This window comes from Glycine max, chromosome 18 (genome assembly GCF_000004515.6).
Source record: "Glycine max cultivar Williams 82 chromosome 18, Glycine_max_v4.0, whole genome shotgun sequence".
Lineage (NCBI taxonomy): Eukaryota > Viridiplantae > Streptophyta > Magnoliopsida > Fabales > Fabaceae > Glycine > Glycine max.
In genome coordinates, this window is record NC_038254.2 from 42489697 (window position 1) to 42500712 (window position 11016).

Here is an 11016-nt window from a genome sequence, read left to right on the forward strand (position 1 = left end):
TGCAGATTTGAGAGTTCAGCTTACCAGAACTCCAACTCTTTACTGTGACAACCAAAGCGCAGTCCACATTGCCTCAAATCCGGTTTTTCACGAACGCACAAAACACTTGGAAATTGATTGCCATCTTGTGCGAGAGAAGCTTTTGAAGGGCACTCTAAAGCTACTACCAGTTTCAACAAGTGATCAAGTGGCAGATTTTCTCACCAAAGCATTGGCACCACCCAAATTTCATGATTTTGTCTCCAAGCTTAGCATGATCAACATCTACCATGATAAGCTTGAGGGAGGGTGTTGAGATTATAACTAGTTAGTTGTAGTCTTGTTTAGTAGTAGCTTGTATCTGAGAATATAAATACTTTGTAACACACACTTTACAAATCAATCATAATATTTTTTTCTTCTTTCATCTTCATTCTCTATTTTTCTCTCCTCTGTAACTGAATCCTAACCAACTCAACAGTTACCATCCAACTAGGCATGGCATTCGACAGCTTCGATCAGGTTGGGCTGATGGACCTGCCTATGTGACTCAGTGCCCCATTCAAACAGGCCAAAGTTACGTCTACAATTACACCATTGTTGGCCAGAGAGGCACTCTCTTTTGGCATGCCCACATTTCATGGTTAAGATCAACTCTCTATGGTCCTATCATCATTCTTCCCAAGCAAGGAGCTCCATATCCTTTTACCAAACCTTACAAGGAAGTTCCCGTCATCTTTGGTAATAAGAAAGTGACTGTGACATCATACCATAGTGTTCCTATATTTACCTTAATGTACTTAGGAGTGACCTATCTTTAACATGCATATAACAACATATTTCAGGAGAATGGTGGAATACAGATCCTGAGGCAGTCATAACACAGGCATTGCAAACAGGTGGAGGACCAAATGTGTCTGATGCCTACACTATTAATGGTCTTCCAGGGCCATTGTATAACTGTTCCGCTAAAGGTATATATATCATGTGCTAATAAAAAATACAGTAACCCAATAATACTTCGTTTTATGTGATTACTAGTGGTTAAGACCTAAGACCATAAGCTTATGAATTAAAATTGGATATGTTATGAATATATATGAAAATATTGTTCTTTTGCAGATACATTCAAGTTAAAGGTCAAGCCAGGGAAGACATACCTTCTCCGTTTGATCAATGCTGCACTCAATGACGAACTCTTCTTCAGCATTGCAAATCACACCCTCACAGTGGTTGATGTCGATGCAATTTATGTTAAGCCATTTGACACTGACACTATTCTCATTGCCCCTGGACAAACCTCCAATGTTCTTCTCAAAACCAAATCTCACTATCCTAATGCCACATTCTTCATGAGTGCTAGACCATATGCGACTGGCCAGGGTACTTTTGACAACTCAACTGTGGCTGCTATCCTTGAATATGAAGTTCCACCACATTTTGTTCACTCAACAACTTCAGTCAAGAAGCTTTCACTCTTCAAGCCCATCCTCCCTGCCCTTAATGACACTTCTTTCGCAACAAACTTCGCCAACAAGCTTCATAGCTTAGCAAGTGCTCAGTTTCCTGCCAATGTACCCCAGAAAGTTGACAAGCACTTTTTCTTCACAGTGGGCCTTGGCACAACTCCCTGCCCTCAAAATCAAACTTGTCAAGGACCCACCAATGCAACAAAATTTGCAGCATCAGTGAACAATGTCTCTTTTATACAACCAACCACTGCACTTCTTCAAGCCCACTTCTTTGGTCAATCCAATGGAGTTTACTCCCCTTACTTTCCTATTAGTCCATTGGTTCCATTTAACTATACAGGCACTCCACCAAACAATACCATGGTGAGCAATGGGACAAAGGTTGTGGTTCTTCCCTTCAACACAAGTGTAGAACTAGTGATGCAGGACACCAGCATTCTTGGTGCTGAAAGTCACCCTCTCCATTTGCATGGCTTTAACTTCTTTGTTGTTGGTCAAGGTTTTGGTAACTTTGATCCAAAGAAGGACCCTGTAAACTTCAATCTCGTTGATCCTGTTGAAAGGAACACAGTTGGTGTCCCATCTGGTGGATGGGTTGCTATCAGATTCCTAACTGATAACCCAGGTACTAGTGATTAATTCCCTCTTGTCATCACTTTCCAATGTTGTAGGCTTTTACTTATTTGAAACGGTTCCTTAATTTGCCATCCACATAAAATATTTAAAATATAAATAAAGAAAGAATGAGCTACTATTCTAACATAGAAATAGTTGTGAACTTGTGATGATATTGAGCAACATAGAGTCATACACACAACAAAAAACATTGGACATAATAGGACTGAATTTTTCATTACTTTTGTGATTTGAACCTTTTGGATTTTACTGTAAATTATGTATGCAGGGGTATGGTTCATGCATTGCCATCTTGAAGTCCACACCAGCTGGGGTCTGAAAATGGCTTGGATTGTATTGGATGGAAAACTTCCAAATCAGAAGCTGCTTCCACCACCAGCTGATCTTCCAAATTGTTAATTATTCACTAGAAATTGCGATCATAACTTGTTTTTTACTATGTTTTTTGTGTTTTTATCTTTTTCCGGGTTTTTTCTTCTTTTTTCTCCTTTGAATGGCCCGGCATTCTTCATGGGCTAACTGACTACTACTGGCATATTTTCCCTCGGGAAAAGAGTAAAACGGTGTAATGTATCAAGATTTATGAAAAATATCAAATTTATTCTCAATATTGTAACTTTCTTTTTTCATTTGGCTTAAATAGTAAATTGCTCTATATAAGTTAGCATTTTTTTCATTTTTTGTTTAAGTTTATTTTTTTAATTTTAGTTGATGTAAATTGACAGTTTTTTCAATTTGCTTATGATGCCGTATGTGCATATTACTGACTTTCATGTAAGAACTATGGATGTTAGTCAACTCTCTCCACAAGAGGTAATGAAAGTGAAAAGTGCACAAGGGAAAGCCAATCAAATTGGAATCCATTAATACCATTTTACTCCAACTTCATTTAGACAAGAAAAACCTATTTAGATGTGTTTCTATTTACATTCAAGTTTTTCTGGGCAGGATTGATTTTTTTTTTTTTTTGGTATATCGTGATCGAAGATTGAGATGTAACTATTGTTCTGTGAGAATGGGTTTGAGATAAGGTTTTGAAACGTTAAAATAAAGAAGAGGAATGAACTGTGGTTAGTAAGTTGCTAATAGACTCCAATTAAAAAATATACGAATATATTAGCAAATCGCATACGATAAATATCACGATGTATGATTGAATGGAAGTATAACAACTTAAACTTACAAGACAACATTCTAATAATCAAAATTTGAAGTACGACAATATGGAAGCGTTGAATGAAATTACAGGAAAGGTTCAACGATCGATATAAGAGTAAAAATTGCACACGCCAGCACCTTGTGTATATATTTGTTTAATTTCTATGCATATACTGTTGGTGGCGGCTGTAGCATTGGTCAACACACAATTGAAAATCACGGCATCCTTCAACTGATAGCTCTAGAATTATATTAAATATTCATTCATTCATTGCATTAGTAAGACATCATAGGAGTTTTACATTTCTAGGTGCAGATCTAATTAACTTGTTATGCTAAGTACAGAATTTGCTTTTCCTATTTAGGTCATTAAAATAAATAAATAAATACTAAACAGCATATGGAGGATGAGGTCATCAAATACGTCAATGCAGCAGGCAGCAGACAGCAAACAGCAAACAGCAAACAGCTCCCACTCTTCAACTTATAAAAATTAAATAGCCTTAATTAAGCCTTTTCAAGACACGTGAGTTCCAAATTTCGTTTGTGAGACAAGCTAGGCACAATTTTTGTTATTCCTATCTTATCTTAACATTGTTTCTTGGAGTTGATTGAAATGGCAGTGCAACCTGAAATTGAGCATCCCAGGAAGGCCTATGGATGGGCAGCTAGGGATACATCTGGTGTTCTCTCCCCTTTTTGGTTCTCTAGAAGGTTATTCATTCTTCTCTCAATCTATGCCTTACTTAAAATAGGATTTTGTTTGACTTAAAATAGGAGTATAAACTATCCAAAAATAACCCTCACTACTATACAAACTACCTAAAACAGGGTAAAGTCATTACATCATAAATACTACAAATAGAAATGTCTCAGGCTAAACAAATTTAGTATATTATTCGTTGATATAGTCTTTTATCTTCATAGAAATTAAATTTTAGTATAAACATTAGAAATTTATACGTCTTAATTCTCTCAAGCAAGATATTGGGTTTAAGTATTATGAATAAAAAACATAATTTGGAGGTGAGACACTTCTAAAAGTGATCAGTCAACTGATTATTCAATAGAAATCTATTATAAGTAAAATTGATAAATATTTTACACCAATATCATTAAAAAAATCTAATACTGATAATAATTTTTCAGCATAAAAAAAAAATTAAATTATACTATTAATGTAAATGTTAATATGATGTTTACTATATCTATATTAATAATTGACTTAAATATGTTTTGATCTCTAATAAATATTTAATTTTTGAGTTTATTTTTTTATAAATTTCTGATTTGTGTTGAGTTCCTAATATAATAATAATTTTAATTTTGGTCCTTGATACTTTTTTTAGTTCTTGATAAATTGATAACTTTTGTGTTTACTGTCTGATAAATTATTTTCATTTGTTATTAGTCAAGACTAAAAAAATCACTAATTTATTAGGATCCAAAACAAACTTAGCTAATTTATCGGCGAGAACTTAAAAAAATATCAAGAATCAAAATAAAATTGTTATTTTATTATGAATTCAACGCAAAATAAAAATTTATTAGAACATAAACACAAAAATCAAGTATTTATTAGAGATAAAAATATATTTAACTCCTAATAATTTAATTTATGATACCAGAGGTTATATTAATATAGAAATTCCTAATGCTTATCAATGTTTTTTTTTTACTGAAATGCTTAACATTTTTTACTCATTAATAAATGATATTCTTGTAATGAAAGTTTACTTCATTTTCATGTTGGGTAGACAAAATTTATTTGTAACACAAAATGTTCTCGAGCTTTGTTAAATTATGAAACTATCAAAATGGGTGTTAGATTGAAAATAAAAACATTTGCAAGGAATCACTAGAACTTTAGTGAATTTTTACATTTATTACCGAAAGTTTCATTTTTAAGATATTACTCATCTTATGTTAGTAATTCTTCATTAAGTTTAATTCCCAATTTAGCAATTTCATAGTTCTAGGAACTATATGTTTTAGGTGTGTATTATTTATTTATTATTTTATCTTACAATTTAAATCAACATAAATATTATTAATTTAAATGATTAATAAATTATTAATCTGAATGGTATTGAACTTGATCTCTAGAACAAGATTTTTGAGTTTTATGGATGGAAGAAATATTATTAACAGAAAAAATCTTATTAAAAGTGATCAGTCAAATTTTTATCAAAAATTAATTATTAATAAAATTAGTACATAATTTACATCCATCAATGTTATGGATAAAAAAAAAATTGTAATAAGATCTCTAGTTAGTCATCACCAAATATTTCCAGTTGTATTGTAAACTTATGTTCTGCACCCGCCTAAATAAGAAGTTATTGTTTATTATTACGATGCCAATCATTAGTTAGTTTAAACAAAATAAGGGCATCTAAAATGGTCTCTTTGAACCACAGGAAAACAGGGGAGAAAGACGTGACATTTAAAGTGTTGTATTGTGGAGTATGCCACTCGGACCTTCACAAGTTGAAAAATGAATGGAGTGATTCCATCTATCCCCTTGTCCCTGGGTATATGATTTCTACTTTTTAACAATGTTTTTGTCTCTTGACAATAATGCTCTTTATTAATTAAGTGTAAGAAAGCTTGAAGTGCCTGAGATTGAGTTAATGATAATGGATGAACAAATTACAGCCGTGAGATTGTTGGAGAAGTGACAGAGGTGGGAAGCAAAGTAGACAAGTTCAAGGTTGGAGACAAAGTAGCTGCGGGATGCTTGGTTGGGTCCTGCCACTCATGCCAAAACTGTGTCAACAATCTTGAGAATTATTGCCAACAAGTGATTCCCACATATGGTGCAAAGTATGTGGATGGCACCATCACATATGGGGGATTCTCAGACTTCATGGTAGCAGATGAGCACTTTGTTGTCAACATTCCAAGTGCCCTACCTCTTGATGCTGCAGCTCCTCTCCTTTGTGCAGGGATCACAGTGTATGGTCCTTTGAGATATTTTGGGCTTGACAAACCTGGCATGCATCTGGGTGTGGTTGGTCTTGGTGGACTAGGCCATCTGGCTGTCAAATTTGCAAAAGCCCTTGGCTTGAAGGTCACTGTCATCAGTACCTCTCCTAAAAAGAAAAATGAAGCCATACAACATCTTGGAGCTGATTTTTTTGTGGTCAGTAGAGACCAAGATCAAATGCAGGTGCCTATTACTAATTAATGTTAATATATATTTTTTTATTTGACAACATGATTTTAAAAAATGGTTTCAGATTGTGATTTTGATGGCAAAGCCACAATTTTTAAGTTTCCACAACCGAAATGCGACTCATGGCCAGTCCAAGGCTAATTGATTCCAACATTGGATCCTTGAGTCAATTATATCGAATAGGGAGTACTTAACTGATCCGTATGACTTTATTTTTAGGAAAAAAGTTTAAAATTTTCATATCATACCTAAAACAAGTCTATATATTATTATTATTATTATATATTTTTGTTTATTTAATTTATTATTACTAATATTATTTGTTATGTCTTAAATAATTTATTATACTTTTATTACTATTATTATTAGTTAATTATATTTTATTATTACTGTTATTATTTATTGATAATATTTTATTATGATTTAGTTTATTTATTATATTATATGTTTTGATTAATTTTTTTTTATCACATGCATGCCCAATAAACCAAATAAAAAAGAGAATAGAAATAATAATAAACACTTGGCCCACATGTCCCATTTAACTTGCTAGCCTAATTCATCTAATAAGCTTCGTGCTATGCTGCTACACTAGTACTGCGCCGCACTGCCGTTGCATTTTATTGAAAGTGAAACAATTTGAAGTTTGAAGATGGATGACTCATTTTGAAAGGTTTGGTGGTGACGGCGCAACTGTTTTCTGACGATGGCGTGGGCGCTTTTTTGATGACTGTGTGTGGACCTTGTTTGACGACAACGCAGAAGCTGTCCGACAACGATTTAGAAGCCCTCCGGTGACGGAGCGAACACTTTCCGGCAAACAGCATAGTCGCATCTATTGATTTTCTTATTTTTGTTTTCTTATGCACGAACCGGTTCGGCCGTTTTGCTGGTTTAACCGCTTAACGGCCGGGTTGCACCGGTTGCTACCGGTTCAATTGCATGAATGATCCAAAGTCCAACCCTGGTGCCCCTCCGGTTCCCGGTCCAACTGGTTCCGGTCAGACCAGTCTAATTTTTAAAACATTACATGTAGGCTAAAAGGTCCCATATATTATTTTATTCTTTAAAGTAAAAATAAGTTTCTCAAATTTTGTTTTAGGCTTTACCTTTTTATGGTTCGATCCTACTTTAATTTTGGCCACTTTTATCAATAATTTTTTGTAATATCTAGAAACAAAATAAAATCATAATTGCGAAGGCAAGCCTGGTTGTAACTTAAAAACTTGTTTGATAGTTTTCTAAGGTAAAAATAGATTTTGTTAACACCAATCACTGAATTGATTTTAAGAAACTAAAAGTTAAAAGTTTTTATTTTAAAAAAAAAAATAAAGGTTGGCATTAACAAAACCATTGAAAAAAATATTTTACCTGAAACAATATATGCCAAACATGCATGCGTCTACACAAGAAATAATAAATGGATAACTTATGTTGGTCTTTTGTTTTTTGATGAAAACTTATGATGTTCTTCTGTAACTATATATGTAGGCTGCAATGTGCACCTTGGATGGTATAATTGATACTGTTTCTGCAGTCCACCCTCTCATGCCCTTGATTGATCTATTGAAGTCTCATGGGAAACTAGTAGCTGTTGGGGCACCGGAGAAACCTCTGGAATTGCTTCTCCCACCTTTAATTTTGGGTAAGAATACAAAAAAGTATTTTCACTGATTCATGTTCCATTTGTCATTCACTTGAAGGCAGAGTTCATAAGGATAGAACAACCAAGCACATGAATTATTTTATCTCATTTCGTTGCAAGGAAAGACACAACTCTTTGACACCTAAAACATTTTCTTTTCCTAAATCTAATTATTATAATGAGTAATTAATCTTAATAATCATTAAATTTTAAAAAAATAAATGGTAAGAATAAGAAGTAACTTTATTAAAGTTACTCTTAGGGTAACGATCCTAAGTAACTCTTCAAGAATTATTCATTATCCTCATCATTCTTATTTCTTTAAAATCTGATGATTATAGTGAATAGTTAATCTTAACAATTAAATTTCAAGAAAATAAATTATTAGGATAAAAAGTATCTTTTTTAAAATTATTCTTTGAGTAAGTTGATGTCTCTTCATATTTAATAACAATATTTTTTTTCAAATTATAAATTTAGATTATACTATTATAAATGAACAATTAAAACTGATAGTTAATCATGACATGATTACTGAAAAAAGTCAAGTAAATTTATCTTTTAATCTTAAATATTCTAAGACTTGTATTAGGACTATCTAGTTTTTTTTTTTTTTTTTTTATATTGATTCCATGACCAAATACACATGTTTACCTTTCTATGTATACAGAAGGAATTAATTTACTCAAAAATAACTCTTTTAGATTTATTCATCATTTTTACTATTTATTTTTTTTAAAATTTAATGATTATAATAAGTAATTAATCTTAACCATTAGATTTCAAGAAAATCAATGATTAGGATGAAGAATAACTATTTTTAAAGTTACTTTTAGAACAACTTAGTCTCTCCTCTCATATATATATATATATATATATATATGTTTGACTATTTAATCATAATCATGTTGGCAAGGAGCATACATAATTTCTTTTAATAAAAATAGTTCTAATAACAGAAATTTATTTGTGGAATTTTCACCATCTTTTTTCTATGCTACTTGTTTGTTGTGAGAGGAGGATGTTTTTAGTATAGAATGCATGTTGCATCCTTTGAAGATTAAAAGTTAAAACCGAGTATCATGCATTATTGGTAGGGAGAAAAAGTATAGCGGGTAGTTACATTGGAGGAATCAAGGAGACACAAGAAATGATTAATTTCGCTGCTGAACACAATGTTAGACCGGAAATTGAAGTAATTCCTATGGATTATGTGAACACAGCAATGGAGCGTCTCCAGAAAGCCGACGTTAAATATCGATTTGTGATTGACATTGGAAACACATTGAAGCCACACTATTAGTTTTGGGCCGAGTCAAAAAACAGAGAATGACCATTGACCAAGGGAAGGGAACACTACAATAATACAAAGCACTCTTAAGGATGTTTAATATTCCTTGTGTTATTCTCCTAGATCTTTTGTATCCATTTTTATTTTGAATAAAGGGAACAGAATAATTGCATTCACTAATTTTGGTGTGCCATATCCATGTTATATATATTATGGGAAACATGCATTTGAGAACTGGTTTTTCATATATTTTTTTTTAAATAAAAAAATAGAAGTTAGTGAATGATTTATAAAGATAATTATAAGAATAAAATGGTAACTTATATATATATGAATGTAGTTATAGGGATAAAATAAATATAAAAATGTGTATATAAAAAACACTATTTCCTTTATATATAATTATAGATATGTGTCTCAAATATTTTGTGTTTCAGAAAATAGATAAATAGATATAACGCTTTGATTTTTTGCCTGTTGTGCTTCTATAGCTATTAAATACAAACTTATACATTGTCAATACACATTTTTTTACTTTATCAACCAATCAAAAATCATATTAGGTATGACTTTTAAATAATTTTGATTAAAATGTGATTTTCTTCTCTTTATTTTTTATTTTTTATAATTTGTAATTTTTATTTTTCTATTTTAAAATTAAATTCTCCTACTTTGAAAAATCAATAATTTTAGTACCTCGGTTCAAATTAAGGTCAAATTAATATGTTAACCATTAATTCTAATGTTTACTCATATTATTGGAAAGAAAATTACTCTTAAATTTTTTTCCCATTAATTTTCTTCATACCATCCTTTGCCCTCCAATTTTTTCAGCAATGTTTTCAGCTCTGTTTCTTGTACCTCTCCTCTATTCCCATCCTCCTTTTCCCTTCCATCTATATCTAAATCCTCAATTTTCTGGTTGGAATTGTAATTCTCCACAACCCAAATAGTGTAAATAGTTTGCAACAAAAAAAAAAAAAAAAAAAAAAAAACACCAAGAAATCGTATTTGAAGACATATGCTACAAAACCGTATTTAAAATGTGAGAAGAACTGTTGGGGAGGTGATGGCGCAGTTTTGAAACCTTAAGCTTAAACACTTTTGTTTCTCCTTTTTTTATCCCAAAAAATAACCCCCTAATTTCGTTTTGAGGTTCGACCTGTCAAAAAATAAAGATTCCTAATTTATTGATCGCAATTTCTTGACAAGAACTGACGATGTTGGTTGCGATGTTGAAACTGAGGTTCTGAAATTTGATAATTGTTGACATTTAGGTTCAGAAGTTTCCCAATTTCTTCTAATGTTTTTATGGAGGAAGATAGCTGGGTGTGGATCGCCTTAGCTAGAGATGATGACGTGATGCCAATGACTTTGTTGAAGGCAAGTTTCCGGGTGACTATGATGTTGGATAGGTGTAAAGAGGATTAATGGAAAAAAGTTGAAGAGTAATTTTCTCTCATACAATTAAAAGTCAACATTTTAATTTCAACTAAAGTACTAAAATTGACTTGATGTTTTGAAATAAAGAAATTAAATATCTCAATTTTAAAATAAAATAACTAATATTACAAATTTTAAAAAATAAAATAGACTAAATTTACATTTTAACTGATAATTTTTATAAAAGTCAATAAATTTATTATATGAAAGTGTA

At 31.7% G+C, this 11016-nt stretch overlaps 2 protein-coding genes across 2 annotated transcripts; both read left to right on the forward strand.

Moving 5' to 3' along the window:
• Nucleotides 1-440: 440 nt before the first annotated feature.
• On the forward strand, nucleotides 441-3364 carry LOC121173956 (laccase-17-like; the record flags this gene model as incomplete). The annotated part of the gene is made up of 4 exons (XM_041011815.1): nucleotides 441-720; nucleotides 825-953; nucleotides 1102-2076; nucleotides 2356-3364. Coding segments are annotated over 4 exons (1515 nt in total), but the record flags the coding sequence as incomplete, so codon positions are not given.
• Nucleotides 3365-3754: 390 nt separating this feature from the next.
• Nucleotides 3755-9539, forward strand: LOC100812491 (probable mannitol dehydrogenase). The gene is made up of 5 exons (XM_003552110.5): nucleotides 3755-3959; nucleotides 5666-5779; nucleotides 5904-6417; nucleotides 7915-8068; nucleotides 9166-9539. The coding sequence occupies exons 1-5, from the start codon at nucleotides 3862-3864 to the stop codon at nucleotides 9369-9371; spliced, it is 1086 nt and encodes a 361-aa protein (XP_003552158.1). The 5' UTR covers nucleotides 3755-3861; the 3' UTR covers nucleotides 9372-9539.
• The last annotated feature ends 1477 nt before the right edge of the window (nucleotides 9540-11016 follow it).